The sequence below is a fragment of the Hyalella azteca genome, unplaced genomic scaffold (assembly GCF_000764305.2).
Source record: "Hyalella azteca isolate HAZT.00-mixed unplaced genomic scaffold, Hazt_2.0.2 contig15393, whole genome shotgun sequence".
Classification (NCBI taxonomy): Eukaryota; Metazoa; Arthropoda; class Malacostraca; order Amphipoda; family Hyalellidae; genus Hyalella; species Hyalella azteca.
This window is the reverse complement of record NW_025945249.1, coordinates 58,503-82,923: the sequence shown is the minus strand read 5'-3', so window position 1 is coordinate 82,923 and position 24,421 is coordinate 58,503. Positions and strand designations below refer to the sequence as shown.

Sequence of the window (24,421 nt, the reverse complement as noted above, 5' to 3'; positions counted from 1 at the left end):
CGCGGGTGTGGCGCGTGTGTCGGGAGACGCGGGTGTGGCGCGTGTGTCGGGAGACGCGGGTGTGGCGCGTGTGTCGGGAGGCGCGGGTGTGGCGCGTGTGTCGGGAGACGCGGGTGTGGCGCGTGCGTCGGGAGACGCGGGTGTGGCGCGTGTGTCGGGAGGCGTGGGTGGGATGAGCCGTGACTGCGCCGGACGTTACGGCCGAGTTATGGGCGGCCATCGTTGCGGCGGCGCTCCTGAGGTGTATGCAGTTATTTATTTGGTGCACAGATCGTAGTGCTATTCCTAAGCAGGAATGGTCCATGCAAAGTTCGATGGAGTCCCATCATACATTTTCATTAACATTGTACACCTTCCCTCTTCTCGTTCTAGATATCGTATGTTACAGGTGTACGTTACAGTTGCTTGTGACAGGTTTGCGTTACAGGTGCTATTTTCACGTGCTGTTATACGTATCTCGTGCCTGATATACGTGACAATAACAAGATGAAGTGTCGCAAGTGTCCGGGGGGAAGTTCCCAGCACGCGAGATGACTTCTTAAATTTTGTTCAGTGTAATTAAAGTGCGTCGTCATCTTCGGTCGCGTGATAGTAATTTAAATGAGTGGACAGATCTTGTTCCGTGGAGCGCCAACGTGACATGAAAACGTCTAAAATAGATGAACCTTGTAACCTTGATGCGTCTAGAGTGACGACTGCAGCGTGTCAGTGTGCAGTGCGGAGACAGCCTAGTGGTGCAGTGCCAAGCCACTGGTTCACTGGAAAGCCAGTGGTACAGTGCTAAGTCGATAGTGCAGTGCTAATCCAGTGAGTGGTGCAGTGTCAAGCCAGTGGTGCAGGATGCCGCTACTGGAGCTCGTCAAGTCTCTTACGCTCGGAAGGAGAAGGCGGGAGCGCGTGTCGCTCTGGGGGGCCAGGTCTCCTCACCTGCCACAGTCCCTCCTGGGCACCCACGGCACCTACACGAGCCATGCCCCCGGCAGTGAGTGGCCCCCTGCTACCCCCGGTGAGGGTACATCATCGTCAGGAGGGACACTTGCCGTGTCCGCCCCACCCTCGCCCCGGCAAAGAGCCTCCGGGCACCAGAATTGGTCGGATACTCTCCCGCGTGTCAAACCCGACCAAAATTCTCGACAAATTTGGTCGAACCGCCCACCCGATGATGATCTTTTGTTGTCCCCTCGCCACGATGGTTGTCCGCTGCCGTCATCCCCGACAACCGTCGCGCCTACAAATGATCATCCAGAGTGTGGGGCTGAGGAATGCAAGAGCGCGTCGAACTCCAGAACCACGCCTCCTGTCTGTGACCGTACGAATGATGCTCTCAAAAGCAGCGGTGAAGAACGCGGCGAAGTGACGCAGCTGGAAGAGCTACTTGTAAGTTCCCTGCCTTCTGACGTTACAAGCGATCGAACTGACGTCGGTGTGACCAGCTCGAGTGTAGCTGCACAGCCTGTGTGTTTGGGTGTCATGGGCGCAGGCGTGGGTCTGGCCGAGGACGGAGGGAAAGTCTCGACCGGGAGCGACGATCGAACGTACAGGAGCTTGCAGAAGCCCCCGCAGCTGAGAGCAGAACGAGGCTCTCGTACAACTCGGCAAGTGAATGTAGCGGCTACTGATGCTAGTGTATCAGCTTCAAGAGGTCCTCTTGTGTGTCATGTTTATGATGCACCTACAATTGTTGCTACCCCAACAGCAGGTGAACCCAAGAAAGCTGACGCCTTCAAATGCAATGATATCTCGCGGGAAACTGAGGAAGTTTACCCACTGATCTCCTCTCAACCCAAGTGCTGGGGCGAACCGCATGCACATTCCTACCCTGCCCACCTCACGACCACCGCACCAGCCATCAGTGAGCCCTCGGTTGCGCCGAGTGCCGATCTTGCCTCACAAAAGTGTTCGAGGACAACACCACCTCGCATCACATCTGACAGCAATGTTTGCCGAACTGCCGTTAACTCGAGCTCAGTCCCAAGCAACGAGGGTCGCTCGGTGAACTGTCCCTGCTGCCACCATGCCATGCACCAAGGCCTCAGTGCTGGACAAGCCGCGGCTGGAAATAAGCTTGGTCCTGGAGAGGATGAGGCGAGGCTGGCTCTGAGAGGGATCCCGCTGCTCGAAGGTGCTGCGCAGCTACAGAATTGTTCAGCCTGCACGTCAGCGCAACTTGTTCCTGCGACGAGCGTCGTCTATAGTTCCACTACCATCGCTCCTCAACGCGCCACGCTTGTCACTCTTTCTTCGTCCTCGTTCCCTTCAGGAGATAATTCTGCTCCTGGCCTCGTGCATCCGTTGTCTGGCCTCAAGACGAATAATGAAAATGATTCAAGCTCTAAAGACAGTCCCCACATTTGGCCTCACGCTAACATCGCCAAAACTCAATCTTACCCCAAATCAGTTGCTATTGTGGCCCCTCTGCTCCCTTTGAATGCCTCAGCGTCAAGCTCTTCCGCGCCTCATTCTATAGTTGGCAGTTCTCAGGCTCACGGCGCGCAGCCCATCAGGTCACCTGTTGTATGCAAAGGGCCCAGCTCACAGCCCACTCAACCAAGTAACAATAAACTTAAAACGGGTCCCACGTTGAGCACCTACTCGCCCGTCAGAATGGGCAACCCCGTAACGAGCAGATTCTCGTTCAGATCTGACATGATTGCACTGAATCGAAGTCAGACCAATGGCAGGTGTTGTATGATGCGCAGGAGTAACAGCAGCGATGCTGATGATGTTCCTTCGCTCTCTGGCCGTTTGATGGCTCGAGAAAACATTTCTCCTCATCTTAAACACAAACTCTTCAAGGCTGGAGTTTCCAAGATCGAAAGCTCGGATGGAAGCAACGTGTCCGATGATCCTCAGTGCAGTCGCAAACGCGCGATACTCTGTGACGACAAGGAACTGCCCATCGGTGATGTTCCATCCTGCAACTGCAGCGTCGACGACTCCAACTGCCACCTGCACAACTGTAGACTTTCTTATCCCTCAGCGCCTGCCACTCACACTCCTACCTCTCTTCCGTACTGCCGTGAAGACCAACAAAATGCTTGGAAAGCCAGCGCATCGTGTCGTCGCCTTCAAGACATCGAGAAAATTCGTCAAAAAATACTGTACAGAAATCCCAGCTCCGTTGGGTGTTACGTCCGACGCGTGAACAGCGTCGTGAGGAGGCAGTCGTCGCGGCTCAAGAAACCGACGGCAAAAGTTCGGCGTGTGAAATCATTCAAGGAGAGCAACGAGAGAGACTGGGACGTGCCTGAGCGTGAACAGGGCGATAGTCCACGACATGACATCATCCTTGACGCGTCCAGTCTCACGGACACCGAGACCACCTCTGCGGAGGACGACTCTGAGTACCAGGACTGTACGGATGATGAGCGGAAACGGCCATCTCCCGTACAGGAGGCGGCTGAGAGAGAACATAGCAGTGACATAACACTCAAGAAATGGATAGTGAGAGTCGACAACAACAGCGTCGAGGACGAGGAATTCTTCTATGACTCTTTGCAGGATTATTATGAAGATTATGACCGCTTCTTCATTGCTAACAACAACTCAAGTGCAACTGACATTGAACAGCACGATTGGCAAGCTTCTGGGCAAGGTGCAAGCCGCAACAACAACAGCTCATCGTTGATGCCCGGTGATCAGATTCAGCGCGTGAAGGTAAAGCTGCTTGACGACAATCGCTTGTATCGCAAGCCTCTTGTTGTGTCCTCTGATGAGGCACGCGCTGCACATGAACTTCCTGAAACTTTACGCCGTGAGGTGCCGGCGGCGGTCCATGACAATCGCTGGGGAGGCTCCTCAACTGCTTCGTTCTCACCAGCTCCTCAGAGCCGCGATGATGGTACTAGTGCAGTTCACCCGAGTCCCGATGAGGTCAATTTTAGCACCGGTGTTGTGGATAACGCCCAACAACAGCGTTCTGGTTCAAAGGTTTCCAGGCTGGAGGAGGTTCCTGCTTTGCCTGGCACTTGGACGTGTGCAGCGCCGGACGATGACGACAGTGACGAGGAATGCAGCTTAGAGAAGCTGGAAATGTTCTTCAACGATCCTATCACCAAGCCAAAGTCGACACACCGCGAGATGAAGAAGAACCTTTCATACTCGTACGTCTCGCCTCGACATTCCATGACCTATGAGAGGGCAGCCCCTCGACCTGAGGGCAACCGCCGGGGCGTGGCTCACGGGGCCCACCAGGGCTTGTTGTGCCCCAGTGGTGGGCAGGACGCGTGGCAGGAGGTGGCAGCACAGCTGGAGGACGTCTGGGACAGCCTGAGGCTCATGGAGGATCCAGAGGACTACAGCGGTTAGAAGTGTGGTGCTTCACTTGCGTGCGCTCTACTAAAACCTGCGCTCCTACTAATTTGATGTTCTGCTCAGTTTTTAGCAGCTTTTGAGTGTTGTTAGTCTCATCGGAGCGTGTTTAACAAGAGGCGTTAGAAGCATAATTTCGGGCGATAACGCATCGATATCTTGGTGTGACATGTCCCTCTAGACTAGAACCTATCGTGTATTGTGCGTGATACTCATCCTTGCCACTCGTATTACTCACGTTGCTCACCCTCGCCCACTCGTATTACTCACGTTACTCACCCTCGCCCACTCGTATTACTCACGTTACTCACCCTCGCCCACTCGTATTACTCACGTTACTCACCCTCGCCCAATCGTACCGCAAAATTTGCCAATCGTTTGCTAGGCTAAAACAATTCTAAGCGTCGAATACTAATTTAGACGATCTTTTTATAACTGCATTGAAAAAATTCATTGACTTTGAAGCACTATTGGGCAGCAAATTGACAAATACTGAACTATTGGGCAACAAAAAAAACCTTCATAATCCCATGAAGTGCGATATTTACAGTTCTAATTGACATGATCACCATCGACATGATTGAAGCGGTGAGGTTTTCGATGAGAGGAAGATACAGGAAAAAAATAACTCAATACTCACAGCAGTGAGTGACAGAGAGCGCATTTTCTCGTCGACGAAAACTTGAGGTCACGGACGGACAGACAGACAGACGGACATGGTGAGCACAATAGTGCATTTTGTCCATAAATGAGAAAATGCGCTAAAAAGGTAAGCTGGGAGTGGCAAGGCGGTGGCCGCGGTGCAGGGGTGCTGGCCGCTGCAGTGCCAACTCTCAACTCTGCGTGCCACTAACACTGTCCACTGCCACTAGTTACGTCACCAAAAGCAGTAAATGATCTGTAGACAAATGAAAGCAACTTAAACTAGTGAAGCCACTAGTGCCTCCTAACTAGTGATTGTTTCGCTGCCGCTTACCGATGAAATGAACAGGGGTCGTACTAGCTATAAGTTCATAACTCGTTCAGCTTATGACGGTTCTTCAGGCCAAACCTACAAATCAAAGAGGATATACCGGCCGTTACGTACTTAGGCCGCTACATGTTCGTAGGCCGCTACGTGGACTAAGGCCGTAACATGCACCTAGGCCGCTACGTGTACTGAGGCCGCTACGTGGACTTAGGCCGCTACGGGTACTTAGCAAGTTATGATGGCAGGGCCCGAGAGCTATGGAGGGTCCCGCTCTTGCAGTGGCCCGATATCCTGCATGCTGAACGCACAGCGTAGAATAACATGAGTTGTTATAGCGTGTGTCTAACGTACGAGTGATATTAACGTATTTATTGTGATATATGAGAGTCAACGCAGCTCCTGACGTCGACCGAACTGTTATAGGACGTCTTCTATTGACGTCCAACATCACGAGGAGCTCCATCACCTCACGTACCTTGTGTCCTTTACTAGAGTTTGTAATTATGTTAGCGTGCAATATGCGGCTGTTGGCAGTCACCTGATGATGGTTGTGTCACCTGATGATGATGGTTGTGTCACCTGATGATGATGGTTGTGTCACCTGATGATGATGGTTGTGTCACCTGATGATGATGGTTGTGTCACCTGATGATGATGGTTGTGTTGCAGATGATGAGGGCGACAAGACGGACACCACGAACGGCTGTCTGGATGGTAGCCCCTGCTTCCCTTCCCTCAGCTCTTGCACCTCCACCACCACCACCACCACCACAACCACCACCACTTCTACCACCACCTCCACCGCCTCCACCACCGCCACCCACGACGACCGACCTCCCGCCACCAGCGCTGATGGCGGCGACGACAACAGAGTGCACGGTGAGGCAGCAAAGTTCACAGCCTCAAGGCTCGGTAAGGTCTAAGGTTTTACACAATCAAAGTTCTTTGATATCTCATTTTAAATGAATCAATTAACAAGAAACTTCAACGAGAACGGCACCGATCAACCCGCAAGTATATGATCATTTATAATTTATTTTTCCAAACGAGCAAAGTGGGCGCGCGTGTTAAGGTTAAACTTTATTAATTTTGCTCTTGATTAAAATCTTGCAATCTTCCAGTCCTCTGGTTGTTCCATCAAATTCGATTGGCATATAAAATAATGGCAGTTCGACCAAGCAGTAGAGGGTCGACTGCGTTACAGCGGCAGGCAGACAGGGTTCAGGGTTGGTCGAGAAGGATCATGACGTTGGCATGACGTGACGATGAAAGATACGAAAATGAATCCCGCTGTGGCGCCAGAAAGTCGATACTGCAGAAAATAAGAAGAAAACATAGTTAAGACCAAACCTCAAGCTAATCAAGTCTCACAACACAGTTTTACTTTCGTCATAATACAAATTCTCTATGATTCAGCAACCGACCTGAGGTTTTTAGTGCCCAGTGCTGGTACTTTCTCTTGAAGAAATAAATTTGGAAATTTAGATGAAATCAGTAAAAGGGGTAGGAAGTTGAACCGAGAAATACAGAAATATAGCAAGAGGTTCAACTGCGTTTGAATTTAGATCAAAGTTTCAAACTAGCATAGCACAATCCGCAACAATAAAATCTTAACAGCCTCATCGGATTGCACCACCCCGCTATCTGAAGACATATTTGAATAGAACTCTGATATAACTTTGAAATGGATATGAATATAATTTATTTATAAATTTGAATAATAGTAATTAAATATTTGAGTATAGCTCTGATATAGGTAGTTATAATGTAATAGATACTTTAATAATCTACTCGGACAAGCCGAGCTTTAACTCGAAATATTGAATACATTAACTATAGTAAATGAAGTGCTATTAATTATTGAAAGATCTAATTTTGTACTAATGTCTAACTTCCCTTGAAGCAAATTAGGCATATAGAGTTGGTGCAACAAAAAATAAATCTCAGTAAGGGCAGTCTCAAGGCTCATTAAGGGCAGTCTTGAGTTTCATTAAGGGCAGTCTCAAGGCTCATTAAGGGCAGTCTCAAGGCTCATTAAGGGCAGTGTTAGGGCTCATTGAGGGCAGTGTTAGGGCTCAGTAAGGGCAGTGTTAGGGCTCAGTAAGGGCACTAAAAGCGCAGTTAAGTCTCAGTAAGGGCAGTCTCAAGGCTCAGTAAGGGCCAATTAACCTATCCCCTTGCCCCCGGCAGGCGACGGCATCGCAGGCGGGGTGGCGGTGCTGCCTGCCGAGCTCCTCAACACAGGCGGGGATCGCCCTGGTAACGCCTACCCCCCCTTCCCCTACCCCCCCAGCAGTAGTTACGCTACCTACGACGGTAGTGGCCAGGCAGTCACGGTAACTAGTGTAGGCGAGAGTAACGTTGTTGGTAACGGAGTTACCGGTAACACACACAGCCTCCCCCACCCCTCCCACCACGTGTCCCTGCTGTCACTGCAAGCACAGCAGAAGAACTTGCACAGCGTCGGCTCTGGACACAGCACCCTGCCCCCCTCATACCACCATCACCACCAACACCATCATCACCAACACACTAACTCCTTACGCAATGACCACACCAACACCCCCGACCCCCCTATCATCGTGTCGGAAATTGGACCCATCCCTCCGCCCCCCATGTTCTCATCCCCCTCTCCCGTAGCTCAACGTAACCCCTCAGCGGGGGGTAATATGGGGCCCCCACCCCCATACCAGCCCCCCTCCTCGGGGGTGTCGGCCAGTGGCATGCTCCAGCATCATCAGCACCAGCAGCACCAACAGCTGCACCATCAGTTACAACAACATCATCAACAACAACAGCAACTACAGCAACAACATCACCAGCAGCAGCAGCAACAACAGCAGCAGCAGCAGCAACAACAACATCATCATCATCACCAGCAACAGCAACACCATCACCACCAACACCAACCTTCCTACGAAGGTGAGTGTTTTGGTCGAGACTAACACGTTAATAACACGTTACTCAATTTACTCACACGTTACTAACACCCCGGCACAAACCCTCCCTCGCCCCTGACAGACTTCACTAGCTTACATGAGACAAGCGTCTGAGGTATTTGGTTCTGGAGTCTTTGTTTCTGACGACATTGGCTTTGGCGTCTTTGGTCCTGACGTCTTTGGTTCAGGCATCTTTGGTTCTGGCGTCTTTGGCTCTGGCGTCTTTGGCTCTGGAGTATTTGGTTCTGACGTCTTTGGTTCTGACGTCTTTGGTTCTGACGTCTTTGGTTCTGACGTCTTTGGTTCTGAAGTCTTTGGTTCTGACCTCTTTGGTTCTGACGTCTTTGGTTCTGAAGTCTTTGGTTCTGACGTCTTTGGCTCTGACGTCTTTGGTTCTGAAGTCTTTGATTCTGAAGTCTTTGGTTCTGACGTCTTTGGTTCTGACGTCTCTGGTTCTGACGTCTTTGGTTCTGACGTCTTTGGCTCTGACATCTTTGGTTCTGACGTTTTTGGTTCTGACGTCTTTGATTCTGAAGTCTTTGGTTATGACGTCTTGGTTCTGACGTATTTGGTTCTGACGTCTTTGGCTCTGATGTCTTTGATTCTGAAGCCTTTGATTCTGACGTTTTTGGTTCAGGCGTCTTTGGTTCTGACGTCTTTGGCTCTGACGTCTTTGATTCTGAAGTCTTTGGTTCTGACGTCTTTGGTTATGAAGTCTTTGGTTCTGACGTCTTTGGCTCTGACGTCTTTGGTTCTGACGTCTTTGGTTCTGGCGTTTTTGATTCTGACGTCTTTGGTTCTGATGTCTTTGGTTATGACGTCTTTGGTTCTGACGTCTTTGATTCTGAAGTCTTTGGTTCTGACGTCTTTGCTCTGACGTCTTTGGCTCTGACGTCTTTGGTTCTGAAGTCTTTGATTCTGAAGTCTTTGGTTCTGACGTCTATGCTCTGACGTCTTTGGCTCTGATGTCTTTGGCTCTGACGTCTTTGGCTCTGACGTTTTTGGCTCTGACGTCTTTGGCTCTGGTGAGGTCTGGATATCTGTGTTAGTAGTATATTGCGTCAGTTTGTGCATGGTCAGCGATGTCTCTCCAAGATGGCAAAAAGGAGAATGTTGCATGCTCCAAGATTCTATAACCTGATACTACTATTACATTAAAACTGGCTGGTTGACTAGAGCAATGATGTATTTCTTCTTTCAATCATTAAATCATCTTACAGCAAACATGAGTTTCGCTCCTCCCTGCTCGGGTTACCTCTCTCAGCGGGCGCTGTTGGCTTGCTTAGGACAGAGTAACTCCAGCGAGATGTCTTGTACAACTCCGGGTTTGAAGTCTTCAGCCTCTAGCAGAGTTGGATTGTCGATATTCCGCTTGGGTTGGCTTAATTTTATTTCATAGATCGGTCGAACACAGAATTGGGCTCTCTGGTATTGGGTTGTTGCTGCTGGATCTTGCTCGTTGTAACTCCTGATCATCAATTTAACGAGCTTTTCTGTTGTCGCTACCGAAACACGTTCTCTTTCCAGCCCCCTTCCTCCGAAGCTTAGCTTAGACTCGCGTACAGAACGTAGACGCTCACCTCACACACAACCGCTCACCATACCCGTCCTGCAGAGACTGGCGGCTCGCCACGTCTACCGCCTTATATATCCCAGCAGGCTACCTCCTACGCTGTAACTTTACCCTAGATTGTCTATTTCTTCCCTGTAGCGTTTAGTAGGTATATGATTTAATCAATACCTATTCACTTTCCTTAGGTGATCTATCTTTTCCCATCTCGTTTTTAGTACCTATATGACTTAAGCATTTCTTATTCACTTTTCCTAGGTGATCTATCTTTTTTCCATCTCGCTTTTAGTATATGATTTAATCCTGTACCTATTAGTAGGTAATTGATGTAATCTGTTGACGTAGTCTCATTTGTACACAATGTACTGACTATCTACTGCTGGTGCGTGGCCTGGTGTTGGTGCGTGGCCTGGTGTTGCTGNCCCGCCACGAGAGCGTGTCTGTGTGGTCCCGCCACCTGAGCTTGTCTGTGTGGGGCGCAGGGAGGGCCCCACCACTTGGCCCCATGGAGGACGAGGCTGGGGACGACGAGGCCGCCTACGCTGGCGAGGCCGGCATCCTCGCCTGGTTCCAGGCCAAAATGGCCAACTTCGCCAGCGCCGGTAACTCCGAATGCCGGCCTGCCTTTTTTGCTCTCTATAATGCGGCCTGCCCTTTTCGCTTTCATTAATGCGACCTGCTTTTTTTCTTCTCATTATTGTGGCCTGCTTTTTTCACTCTCATTAATGCGACCTGCATTTGTTTTTCCCTCATTAATGCGGCCTGCCCTTTATGCTTTAATTAATGCGGCCTGCCCTCTACGCTTTCATTAATGCGACCTGCTTTTTTTCTTCTCATTATTGCGGCCTGTTTTTTTTTCACTCTAATTAATGCGACTTGCATTTGTTTTTCTCTCATTAATGCGGCCTGCATTTGTTTCCCTCATTAATGCGGCCTGCATTGTTCTTGTCATTAATGCGGCCTGCCTTTGTTCCTCTCATTAATGCGGCCTGCTTTTTTCACTCTCATTAATGCGACATGCATTTGTTTTTCTCATTAATGCGGCCTGCATTTGATCTTGTCTAATGCGGCCTGCCTTTTATCTTTTCTATTTTCACGGCATTTTTCTTTTCCTATTTCTGTTGCCCATCTCATCCACGCTCTCCTCACCGCCCCGCACCGAATGCGTCGTTGTATGCGTAACAGAATGCGTCGTTGTATGCGTGGCAGAATGCGTCGTTGTATGCGTGGCAGAATGCGTCGTTGTATGCGTGGCAGAATGCGTCGTTGTATGCGTGGCAGAATGCGTCGTTGTATGCGTGGCAGAATGCGTCGTTGTATGCGTGGCAGAATGCGTCGTTGTATGCGTGGCAGAATGCGTCGTTGTATGCGTGGCAGAATGCGTCGTTGTATGCGTGGCAGAATGCGTCGTTGTATGCGTGGCAGAATGCGTCGTTGTATGCGTGGCAGAATGCGTCGTTGTATGCGTGGCAGAATGCGTCGTTGTATGCGTGGCAGAATGCGTCGTTGTATGCGTGGCAGAATGCGTCGTTGTATGCGTGGCAGAATGCGTCGTTGTATGCGTGGCAGAATGCGTCGTTGTATGCGTGGCAGAATGCGTCGTTGTATGCGTGGCAGAATGCGTCGTTGTATGCGTGGCAGAATGCGTCGTTGTATGCGTGGCAGAATGCGTCGTTGTATGCGTGGCAGAATGCGTCGTTGTATGCGTGGCAGAATGCGTCGTTGTATGCGTGGCAGAATGCGTCGTTGTATGCGTGGCAGAATGCGTCGTTGTATGCGTGGCAGAATGCGTCGTTGTATGCGTGGCAGAATGCGTCGTTGTATGCGTGGCAGAATGCGTCGTTGTATGCGTGGCAGAATGCGTCGTTGTATGCGTGGCAGAATGCGTCGTTGTATGCGTGGCAGAATGCGTCGTTGTATGCGTGGCAGAATGCGTCGTTGTATGCGTGGCAGAATGCGTCGTTGTATGCGTGGCAGAATGCGTCGTTGTATGCGTGGCAGAATGCGTCGTTGTATGCGTGGCAGAATGCGTCGTTGTATGCGTGGCAGAATGCGTCGTTGTATGCGTGGCAGAATGCGTCGTTGTATGCGTGGCAGAATGCGTCGTTGTATGCGTGGCAGAATGCGTCGTTGTATGCGTGGCAGAATGCGTCGTTGTATGCGTGGCAGAATGCGTCGTTGTATGCGTGGCAGAATGCGTCGTTGTATGCGTGGCAGAATGCGTCGTTGTATGCGTGGCAGAATGCGTCGTTGTATGCGTGGCAGAATGCGTCGTTGTATGCGTGGCAGAATGCGTCGTTGTATGCGTGGCAGAATGCGTCGTTGTATGCGTGGCAGAATGCGTCGTTGTATGCGTGGCAGAATGCGTCGTTGTATGCGTGGCAGAATGCGTCGTTGTATGCGTGGCAGAATGCGTCGTTGTATGCGTGGCAGAATGCGTCGTTGTATGCGTGGCAGAATGCGTCGTTGTATGCGTGGCAGAATGCGTCGTTGTATGCGTGGCAGAATGCGTCGTTGTATGCGTGGCAGAATGCGTCGTTGTATGCGTGGCAGAATGCGTCGTTGTATGCGTGGCAGAATGCGTCGTTGTATGCGTGGCAGAATGCGTCGTTGTATGCGTGGCAGAATGCGTCGTTGTATGCGTGGCAGAATGCGTCGTTGTATGCGTGGCAGAATGCGTCGTTGTATGCGTGGCAGAATGCGTCGTTGTATGCGTGGCAGAATGCGTCGTTGTATGCGTGGCAGAATGCGTCGTTGTATGCGTGGCAGAATGCGTCGTTGTATGCGTGGCAGAATGCGTCGTTGTATGCGTGGCAGAATGCGTCGTTGTATGCGTGGCAGAATGCGTCGTTGTATGCGTGGCAGAATGCGTCGTTGTATGCGTGGCAGAATGCGTCGTTGTATGCGTGGCAGAATGCGTCGTTGTATGCGTGGCAGAATGCGTCGTTGTATGCGTGGCAGAATGCGTCGTTGTATGCGTGGCAGAATGCGTCGTTGTATGCGTGGCAGAATGCGTCGTTGTATGCGTGGCAGAATGCGTCGTTGTATGCGTGGCAGAATGCGTCGTTGTATGCGTGGCAGAATGCGTCGTTGTATGCGTGGCAGAATGCGTCGTTGTATGCGTGGCAGAATGCGTCGTTGTATGCGTGGCAGAATGCGTCGTTGTATGCGTGGCAGAATGCGTCGTNGGTGACTGCCGTGGTGATGGTGACTGCCTTGGTGATGGTGACTGCCGTGGTGATGGTGACTGCCGTGGTGATGGTGACTGCCGTGGTGATGGTGACATGTCCCTGGCGTGCAGATGACGAGGACTCGGCGCTGGAGGAGGAGATGCTGGAGGGGGAGGAGGGGGAGCTGGACACGTCGCTGGTGGAGGAGGTACCCGCCAGGGAGCCCAAGCTCGACGCCCGGCCCCTCAAGAGCGCCCTTAAGAAGAAGAACAGCTCCACCAGCATCACCACGTCATCACCCGCCACCACCCCCACCACCGCCTCCTCCAGGTACGTCATCACCCGCCACCACCGCCTCCTCCAGGTACGTCATCACCCGTCACCACACACCACTATACGAGCATATTTATACGCTCTTATAAATATACAGGTGAGAATATAGGCTGTGTTGTGTGTACCTGGCGCCACAATCTGTTGGTGCAATGGGCCAGGGGCCGGATTATCAAAACTTCGTAACTTTTGGTACTTACGACAAGAAAGTTACGTGTTACGTAAGTACACCCTAATTTTGGCATTATCAAAACTTTCGTACGCAAGACTTAGCTAAAAGCGTATGCTGAAACAATAGTTTCCTATTGCTTCAGTAGACACTCTAAACTTGTGCAGAACCCCACTTACGACATCTCCGATCAGGCGTACAGTTACGTTACGTATCTTCCCGCGCAAATGTTTTGATAATACCACCACTAGAGTTACGTCATCAAGTCAGCACTTACGCCACTCGTAAGTCGATTATGCGTACTTACGAAGTTTTGATAATACGGCCGGGCCATACTTTCAAATATCGCTAAGTGAACGTAAGTTCTTACGCTCTATTTTCTTGTCTATGATTGGTGGATTTTCTCTAAAAGCCGTCAATGATTGGCTGATGAACTAACGATCTCTTAACTTTTTTCGAAAGTATAGGCCCAGATCACGTAATGGGCTGTTGGAGCGCATCTGTGGGTCAGAATGTGGTTTGTTGCAACAAGTTTCCATTGCCACTTGCCGGGCTTGCTAACATTACAAGGTTCTTACGAAATTCTCTGCCACGCCAAAGTTCGGGATGTGTGTTCTTGCCAATCTTTATCTGCACGCCTCTGAGCGAGTCAGTGATTGGTCCCGTGTTGACCATGTATTGGCCTGGTATTGGCCATTAATTGGCACGGTATTGGCCATTTGTTGACCATGTAATGGCCATTTATTGACCTAGTATTGGCTATTTATTGACCTAGTATTGGCCATTTATTGGCACGGTATTGTTCATGTATTGGCCATGTACTGGCCATGTATTGGCCAGTATTGGCCGCGTATTGAGCCAGTAATTGACATCTTCCACTAACGCTCTCCCCCCTTGTACAGACGGCTCCCCCTGCGGCCCTCAGTAAAGATTAGGTTCAGGTAACTCGCCTGCCTTCGTGTCTGCCCTCGCCTGCCCTCACTTTATTATTGTCTACCTATTGTCTGTTCTGCCCTCACTTTATCAGTGTCTGCCTTCGTCTGCCTTCACTTTATCAGTGTCTGCCCTCGCCTGCCTTCACTTTATCAGTGTCTGCCCTCGCCTGCCCTCACTTTATCAGTGTCTGCCTTCGTCTGCCCTCACTTTATCAGTGTCTGCCCTCGCCTGCCCTCACTTTATCAGTNGCCTTGTTCCCATGTCCTGCTCACAGCACGCGCCTTGTTCCCATGTCCTGCTCACAGCACGCGCCTTGTTCCCATGTCCTGCTCACAGCACACGCCTTGTTCCCATGTCCTGCTCACAGCACGCGCCTTGTTCCCATGTCCTGCTCACAGCACACGCCTTGTTCCCATGTCCTGCTCACAGCACGCGCCTTGTTCCCATGTCCTGCTCACAGCAGACGTTCTGCGTTGTGTCATTGCCTTCAATAATTTATTATCTTAATTATCTCAATATTTATGCCTTTAATTATCTCAATAGTTATGTCTTTAATTATCTCAATAATTATGTCTTTAATTATCTCAATAATTATGTCTTTAATTATTAATAGTCATGTCTTTAATTATCAATAATCATGTCTTTAATTATCTCGAAAATTATCTGTATGTCTATATGCCACTTGCGATCATAATTTCGACATGAATATTTCGTATCATCCCTAACGTCTCCCCCTCCCCCCAGCTCACGGCCCATCAAGTTCTCCTACGGACGCGAGGCTCCCACAACCCCCAGCCCTGCCCCCCCTGCAGGTGATCTATATATAATAATACATAATATTATAATGATATATAATATTCATAAAAATGTTTCAAATGGCGTAGAGAATATTTAATCATTAGAGTGAGCAGACAGCTCCTGAACTGAACTCTCCTTGCCCTAACAATTGTGCTGGTAGAGGCGCTGGTGTGACGCCTGCTGCCGTGCACCGAACACTCAACCTTATCACCTCAGAAACATGCGAACATCTCGAAAGTCAATGTCGAATTGAACGTATTTTTTTCGTTGATTCAAAGTTCTTTTCGTTGAGTCAAGTTTTTTTTCGTTGAGTCAAGGTTTTTTTCGTTGAGTCAAAGTTTGTTTCGTTGAGTCAAGGTTATTTTCGTTGAGTCAAGGTTTTATTCGTTGTTTCAAAGTTTTTTCGTTGAGTCAAAGTTTTTTCCGTTAATTCAAAGTTTTTTTTAGTTGAGTCGACGTTTTTTTCGTTGACTCAAGGTTCATTTCGATGAGTCAAAGTTTGTTTCGTTGAGTCAAGGTTTTTTCGTTGAGTCAAGGTTTTTTTTCTTGAGTCAAGGTTTTTTTCGTTGAGTCAAAGTTTTTTTCGTTGAGTCAAAGTTTTTTTCGTTGATTCAAAGTTTTTTTTAGTTGAGTCGACGTTTTTTTTCGTTGACTCAAGGTTCATTTCGTTGAGTCAAAGTTTGTTTCGTTAATCAAGGTTTTTTTCGATGAGTCAAAGTTTTTTTTCGTTGAGTCAAGGTTTTTTTTCGTTGAGTCAAAGTTTTTTTCGTTGAGTCAAAGTTTTTTCCGTTGAGTCAACGTTTTTTCGTTGATTCAACGTTTTTTTCGTTAGTCAAGGTTTTTTCCGTTGAATCAAAGTTTTTTTCGCTGAGTCGAGGTTTTTTCGTTGAGTCAAAGTTTATTTAGTTGCGTCAACTTTTTTTCATTGAGTCAAAGTTTTTTTCGTTGAGTCAACGTTTTTTCGTTGAGTCAAGGTTTTTTTTCGTTAGTCAAGGTTTTTTTACTTTGAGTCAGAGTTTTTTTCGTTGAGTCATGGTTTTTCTCTTTGAGACAAGGTTTTTTCGTTAGTTAAGGTTATTTTCGTTGAGTCAAAGTTTTTTTCGTCGAGTCAGAGTTTTTTTTCGTCGAGTCAAAGTTTTTCTCGTCCAGTCAAACGGATTTTCGTTGCATTGAACTTTTTTTGCTGAATGGAGGTTAATTGAACGTCATTTGCCAGGTGGGAGCTGAACAGGCGGATCACATTTAAATAACCTCGAAGCTACCAGGAAGAGTTCAATATCCGGCGCCGGTGCTCACTAACAAACGAAATTGAATTTCAAATGTTCAATTTTTCGTGGCTTTTTTAGGAGACCAGCGACGTTATTCACGCTGTTTATTATTGCATCGCTGCAGATGCTCTCGAATCATCAAGAGTACATGTTGTCGTATGATACATTTCTATAAATGGCTCTATAGTCAATATAGTATTCAATGGCTCTATAGGAGAACACTAATGTCCTGTTACCACAGATAACAAGGAGAACACTAATGCCCTGTTATCACAGATAACAAGGAGAACACTAATGNTGCCCGCGGCGCTGCTTCGTCACCGCGCGTCCCACGACGACGACGACAGCGACGACGATGATGATGATGGGCCCGTCCTGTACCGGGACGGCGACGAGGACCTTCCTGAAGGTGGGGCCCTCTGTGTACCTAGGGCCTGGGTAGTGGACCCGTCCTGTACCGGGACGGCGACGAGGACCTTCCTGAAGGTGAGGCCCAATGTGTACCTAGGGCCCTCTGTGTAGCTAGGGTCGGGGTGGTGGGCTCGTCCTGTACCGGGATACAGACGAGGACCTTCCTGAAGGTGAGGCCCTTTGTGTACTTAGGGCCGGGGTAGTGGGCCCGTCCTGTACCGAGATACAGACGAGGACCTTCCTGAAGGTGGGGCCCAGTGTGTACCTAGGGCCCTCTGTGTAGCTAGGGCCGGGGTGGTGGGCCGTCCTGTACCAGGACACAGACGATGACCTTATGAAGGTGGGGCCCAATGTGTACTTAGGGCCTGGGCAGGCCAGTGAGACTCGGGTTAGGCTAGTAGGGTTCAGGCCAGGCTGGTGAGACTAGGGTTAGGCTAGTAGGGCCCAGGCCAGGCTAGTGAGACCCGGGTTGGGCTAGTAGGGTCCAGGCCAGGCTAGTGAGACTCGGGTTAGGCTAGTAGGGCCCAGGCCAGGCTAGTGAGACTCGGGTTACGCTAGTGGGGTCCTGGCCAGGCTAGTGCGACTCGGGTTAGGCTAGTAGGGTCCATGCCAGGCTAGTGAGACTAGGGTTAGGCTAGTAGGGTCCAGGCCAGGCTAGTGAGATTAGGGTTAGGCTAGTAGGGTCCAGGCCAGGCTAGTGAGATTAGGGTTAGGCTAGTAGGGCCCAGGCCAGGCTAGTGAGACTCGGGTTAGGCTAGTAGGGTCCAGGCCAGGCTAGTGAGACTCGGGTTAGGCTAGTAGGGCCCAGGCCAGGCTAGTGAGATTAGGGTTAGGCTAGTAGGGTCCAGGCCAGGCTAGTGAGACCTGCACCAGGCTAGTGAGGCTATCATTGTACACCCTCCACCCCTCAGCTCTCATGAACGCTTCCTGTGCACACAGTCATCAGGGGACGCTTACCCCCGGCATCAAGTTAATGAGAAGAACTTGCCTGCGCGCCCTTGTCTTTATTTAGTAAAGAAGGCTTAGGAAATACTGGCGTCAATACGTTGATAGTAGCGATCCTGCTGCTGGAGCTGAAGCGACGTCCAACTGGCGGGATGCGCGGCGCGCCCATGTCAACCTTCTTAGATCCAAGAGGGAGTCATTCTGGCGTCTAAGAGTTGACGCACAGCGCGGCGATCCTCGGGCGCTGTGGCTGTCTCTTATACACATCTAGATGTGTATAAGAGACAGATCTTAGGCCTAGCCGTTATCTAATTTATCATGGATATTACTGGTTTAGCATAGGTGTTATTTGTTCTAGTATAGACGTCATCAGTCTTGGCATATGTCCTCTGTTTTAGCATAGATGTCATCTGTTTTTATCATCTTGTGTTTTTTAGCCGCTTGTAACGTGCCCTCGAAGTTCGATCTGAACGAGACGCCACGACAATCTCTTCGTGGAATAATAATAATAATAACGATAGCTTAAACATAAGGGTATAGTAATGTTGATAATTTGATCCTCTCAGAGTTCTCTTGGGCTAAGACTTAGGTTATTGGGCCCCATGATGTAAATCTGCTGTCCCTGTGGCCCATAATGTTGACCCGCTGTCCCTGTGGCCCATAATGTTGACCCGCTGTCCCTGTGACCCGCAGGCTGCGGGACCAAAGTGTCCCGGAAGGACAGCCTGGCCCTGAAGCTGGCGCTGCGGCCCAACAGGCAGGAGCTCATAGACCGCAACATCCTCCCTCAGCACTCGGAGACCGACCGGAAGGTCTTCAGAGAGGCCATCGGGGCCAAGCTGACCAGGTGAGGGCTACGTGGGGTCTGCAGCACTACCGGAAGGTCTTTGACGGTCTATTCGCCAACCTGCTAGTTGCCGCCCTGCTAGTCGCAAGCTTGCTAGTTAAAGACTTTCTTGTTGAAGAAAACCTTCATGTTTGATTACCTAATATTCGCTGGCATATTAGCTGCTGGCGTGCTAATGTTCGTTTTATTAGTTGTTTGAATTAGTCACCCACTATGCTAATGTCGTTGAAGCAAAGTTAAATATACGTTGATTCAACAAGAAAGACGTATAATTTAATGTCAGATGTGTGTTGCACTGAGCAGCAACATAGCTGTTGTTGCGATATGGCCCTTACGATAATTCTATCCAACATTCATTTTTTTTACAGTTGTTTCAACTTTACACGTGATTATAAGATTAGTTCTGATTATTGACTTGAGAATTTTGCTTTTGCGCGCCGATTGACCAGCCGCCATATACTATTATAGGCATGAACATGTCGACGTGTTGAGAACGTAGTTCGAGGGCGAATTGATAAATTATTCAGGTTACGAATTTTATTGCAAGGGTTGAGAAGGTTAGGAATGTGGCTTGAATTGATGTAGGGGGTGTAAGGCACGATTCTTCCGAGACGTCAGACCGTGAGATCAAATTGGCATAAATTGAAAGCTGGTCAGATGATTTCGACGGACATTTTATAGGTGAAGGTTTCTGCGTCTACTCTATACGTCTATAGGTGTGCATGCGTCTACTCTATACGTCTATAGGTGTGCATGCGTCTGCTCTATACGTCTATAGGTGTGCATGCGTCTGCTCTATACGTCTCTAGGTGTGCATGCGTCTAGTCTGAGGAGTAGGCATACAATGGCTCGCAAAAGTATTGGATACATTGCAATTCATATCTCAAGTTAAAGTGTCAGATTTTTTATAATAATTGGTCAGTATTTTGCTAATGGTGCTAGAAGAATTATATAGAAAGGATATTGAAAAGTATGCATTGTTTAGATTTTCTTCAACAAATAGAAAAATTAACCAACGCAAAAGTATTGGGCACATGTTCAAAAATGAACAAAAATAACTTTTTTGTAGTACTCAAAATTTGCTTTCCACTTCAGACGTTCCACTAACCTCATAACGTTATCTAACTGGCCAATCAGAGCATTTTGCTATTGTTTACGAGATTTTGTGTTCCGGTGAAGATATTATTCAGCTTCATCTTTAAAAGCTAATTTTAAATGACTAAAAATCGAGAGTTGGCGACAGATTTGCGTCAAAATATCATAGATTGTCACAAGAAACGTAAGGGGTATCGAATAATATCCAAGGAGCCTGATTTATCATTGAGTACAGTTGGAAATATCATCAGGAAGCAATCATCCTGATGATATCATCCGAGCATGCTGTTGCTAACCTTCCAAGACCTGGTCGTCCAAGGAAACTAACAGACGATAATGCAAGGTTGATTAGCAGAAAGGTACAGAAGAACCCTTTGTTGCTCGTGGGGAAATTAAAAGCGATCTGGAGGAATCTTGGTGTAAAAAAGGACACAATCAGCAAAGCTCTAAATCGGACTGGTCCTATGTCAAGGTTCTCACGAAAGATTCCTCTGTTGAAGTACCGACACGTGAAAACCACAAGATTTGGGAAATCAGACAAAATCCTGGTCGGACGAAACAAAAATCAAACTTTCAAAAGGAATTTGATCGAACCTTGACATAGGACCAGTACGATTTAGAGCTTTGCTGATTGTGTCCTTTTTTACACCAAGATTCCTCCAGATCGCTTTTAATTTCCCCACGAGCAACAAAGGGTTCTTCTGTACCTTTCTGCTAATCAACCTTGCATTACCGTCCGTTAGTTTCCTTGGACGACCAGGTCTTGGAAGGTTAGCAACAGCATGCTCGGATGATATCATCAGGATGATAGCTTCCTGATGATATTTCCAACTGTACTCAATGATAGATCAGGCTCCTTGGATATTATTCGATACCCCTTACGTTTCTTGTGACAATCTATGATCTTTTGACGCAAATCTGTCGCCAACTCTCGAGTTTTATTCATTTAAAATTAGCTTTTAGAGATGAAGCTGAATTATATCTTCACCGGAACACAAAATCTCGTAAACAATAGCAAACTGCTCTGATTGGCCAGTTTAACGTTATGAGGTTAGTGGAACGTCTGAAGTGGAAAGCGAATTTTGAGTACTTCAAAAAAGTTATTTTAATTTTTTTTTTAACATGCATCCAATACTTTTGCGTGGGTTAATTTTTCTATTTGTTGAATAAAATCTTAACAATGCATACTTTTCAATATCCTTTCTATATAATGTTTATAGCACCATTAGCAATATACTGACCAAATATTATAAAAAATCTCGCACTTTAACTTGAGATATAAAGAAAATTGCAATGTATCCAATACTTTTGCGAGCCACTGCATGTATGCATGGTTGTTGCGGATAAAAGGAGCTAAATTTCGCCCCGGAGTGGTTTTTCTGCAGTCACGGTTAGGGAGCAGGTTCACGGCCTGCGCTTGACCCGCTACCGAACATTACCGGTCGTGAGAAAGACTCATCGATACAGCTGCGATTCCTGTAAGAGCCAAACTCAGACCTCTACATTCATCCCTCGCAAAATAATTCTAAAATTTCAATCAAATAATGGAAGGAAACTCTTTGAAATTGAATAAATTGAATTCTCAGTCAAATAATTTAACGAAACTCTTTGAAGTTAAAGAAAATTAATTCTCAATCAAATAATTGAACGGAATTTTGAAATTAAATGTCTCGAAACGTTGTCCCGACTTTCGTACATAACCGGGAAACGTATAGGTACGGTTGCTTCCGGTAGAGGTACGGTTGCTTTCCGTAGAGGTACGGTTGCTTCCCGTAGAGGTACGGTTGCTATGCCGTGACCGAATCGGGCATAAAGGTCCTAAGCCGTAATGACGATAGAAGCGTACCGCTGTTGTAATCCTGTAGCCGTAGTATCGAAAGATATCTCATGTTCCTTATGATCGTAGAATTTCCAACAGCCGTACTTTGAAATGGCTGAGATGGTCTCCACTTCCATGGCGTTGCTGCCAGCTCGTGGCCGTACGGCTGCTGCTGTGTCCGACCGTACTCTAGCCTACACGTCTCTTAAATGGATTTCCGGAATCGCTCCTCTTCTGGGTGCTTCTGGGCTTCTTTCGCAATTAAATGACGACCAGCGCCGCTTTGCGGTGTTGTTGCCGTACAGAAACGTAGTGTAGTCTTTGTCGTCACTAGTAGATGGCGCTAGTGTCGCTTGTAGATGGCACTAGTGTCACTTGACCATGGCGCTAGTGTCGGCGATGCAAGTTTCGGTGCGCATATCATCGGCGCTGCCTGGCGACCTGCCAGCGCCGCGACCGCCGCGTGGCGTGCAAAGAACCGCCGTCACTCGGCCGCCGCGTGGCGTGCAGTGAACCGCCGTCACGGCCGCCGCGTGCGTGCAGTGAACCGCCGTCACGGCCGCCGCGTGGCGTGCAGTGAACCGTGCTGTAGTACAGCGCGCTGCCCCTAAGCTCAGCACAGCGCGGTATGCGTGTCAGGGTCGCCCTTCTGTGCGTATGCCGGGGCTGCATCATCTGCAGTGTACCGCACGTTTACGTTAGGCCAGCGTTTACGTTAGGCCAGCGTTTACTTTAAGCCAGCGTTTACGTTAGGCCAGCGTTTACTTTAAGCCAGCGTTTACGTTAGGCCAGCGTTCAGGTACAAGACACGTCGCTATAAATATCACGCCACTACCTTACCCTGCCTTACCCTCACTGCCCTACTCTCCCCTCACTGCCCTACTCTCCCCTCACTGCCCTACCCTCCCCTCACTGCCCTACCTTGCTTTACCCTCACTGCCCTACCCTCCCCTCACTGCCCTACCCTCCCCTCACTGCCCTACCCTCCCCTCACTGCCCTACCCTCCCCTCACTGCCCTACCCTTCCCTCACTGCCCTACCTTCCCTACTCTCCCCTCACTGCCCTACCCTTCCCTCACTGCCCTACCTTGCTTTACCCTCACTGCCCTACCCTCCCTTACCTTACTGCCCTACCCTCCTTTACCCTCGCTGCCCTACCTTCCCCTTACCCTCACTGCCCTACGCTATGCCCCGTTCACTGCCCTATACCCTCCCCGCGCCTGAGGGGCACGAGCTGTGCCAGGACAGTCTCCCCTCGCGTGCCTTCATCGCACGACGCTCGCGGTGCGTGCTCTCCTCTTGCAAAAAATTATGTCTTTGTTAACTTGTTAATTTAAAAGTGAATGCAGTCAAATGCACAAATAAGTTCTCTAACTGAACACTCATGTGTGCGACGGCTGTTATCATACAGGCTTGAACTTTGTCAAGAAATATTCCTTATCTTTCTTCTTACGAATCTATCTTACGTTGTTACGATTCTTCTTCACTTTCAGTGGGTGATGGTTTACATTTGAAATTTTCTGTGAACAGAAGTGCAATTTTTCTACTACTTTCTGACTTTAAACGCAAGTACTAGGAACTGGATTGAAGAACTCGTATTTATAATTTTTTAATCCATGTTTGATGCTATCGGTTATGAACGTGACATCCAAAATAGTCATTTCTTAATGCTCTGAGTGGTAAATAATTTGTGCTTCTTACTTGAATTTGAAATGTGTAGCTGATCGTGCTTGTAAATACTGGGGCCCTGTTACACCATCAGTTATTTGACTTTGACGTGGTAGCCCTGTTGTGTTAGTCGCGCCCCCAGCCCCCTGCCGCCCGTTATAAATACAAGAGTCCATCAGTTATCTTTATAATGTCCATCAGGGACCGCTTACGGGCCTCTGATTATTACGTTAACCTTGATGAAGGCAGTCCGTCACCTCCCAAGAAGCAGCTGCGCATGAGGCAGCTCAATGAGCTTCTAGAAGGTCGCATCGCTGCCACATTCAGGCTCACAACCTCTGCCAAAACTGCTGCTTGCACCGCAGCGCATTCCTCTGCCACTGTGTGGCAAGATCCTAAAATACCGGACAACGTTAAGCTTCGCGCTGACTACCTCAGGCACTCGAGGGAACGCCCCAGTGAACTCAACAACTCGGCCTCGGAGGTTGAAACGAGCCTCGTGCAGCAGCGTAAGGAACACAGGAGAAGTCAGAGCGACTCGAACAATGTGAAGGTCAGCGCTACGGCTGACAGCAGCAAGTCAGCTCACAGTGACAACAGCAATTCAGCTCACAGTAGCAAAGCTGACCATAAACAACATCGACGGTATGACTCGGCGGGCAACATCAACACTACTCATAAAAATCGTGATCCAAATAAAATATCCGCCTCTGCCGTGCAGCTAAGAAGTAGAGACGGAGTATCGCTGCACTCGTCTCGGTCCAGCCGACCTGCCAGCGATGGTCAACTCAAGTCCAGCCCTGCACCAAGAACGCTCTCCAACTTGAACCTGAACCTCGTTAGGGACAACACCAAGTCTCAACTCAGCCGCAGTCAAATCAACTTGAACTCACGTGATGACAACTCGCCATGCTCGCTACTTCCTCGTAGCGCTGATCCCGAGCAGTACAGGCACATTCGTTGGAACGAAATTCGCAACATCATCTACGAACACGACTACGACGAAGGCATCGACGACACGTCGCATTCCAGACACCACGTCAGTAGGAACAAGAGCTTCCACACCAGCCGCAATGTGGAGACCTCGCGTTGTCCCGGCAATGGAGGGGAATTTCCCGTAGTGTCTGACGCCACCAGGCTCAGGTGTCAGAGTGCTGACAATCTCAATTCAGTTA

General features: G+C 48.8%; 1 protein-coding gene across 1 annotated transcript in view; it reads left to right on the top strand.

Moving 5' to 3' along the window:
* Nucleotides 1-24,421, top strand: part of LOC108664715 — a 41,557-nt gene that overhangs the window by 8,223 nt on the left and 8,913 nt on the right. The window contains exons 3-13 of the mRNA XM_018151384.1: nt 27-167; nt 821-4,303; nt 5,951-6,160; nt 7,472-8,087; nt 8,172-8,203; nt 10,273-10,392; nt 13,092-13,290; nt 14,362-14,400; nt 15,140-15,207; nt 16,703-16,870; nt 18,511-18,664. Coding sequence (XP_018006873.1) covers nt 27-167; nt 821-4,303; nt 5,951-6,160; nt 7,472-8,087; nt 8,172-8,203; nt 10,273-10,392; nt 13,092-13,290; nt 14,362-14,400; nt 15,140-15,207; nt 16,703-16,870; nt 18,511-18,664 — 5,230 coding nt within the window. The remainder of the gene's footprint in view (nt 1-26; nt 168-820; nt 4,304-5,950; nt 6,161-7,471; nt 8,088-8,171; nt 8,204-10,272; nt 10,393-13,091; nt 13,291-14,361; nt 14,401-15,139; nt 15,208-16,702; nt 16,871-18,510; nt 18,665-24,421) is intronic.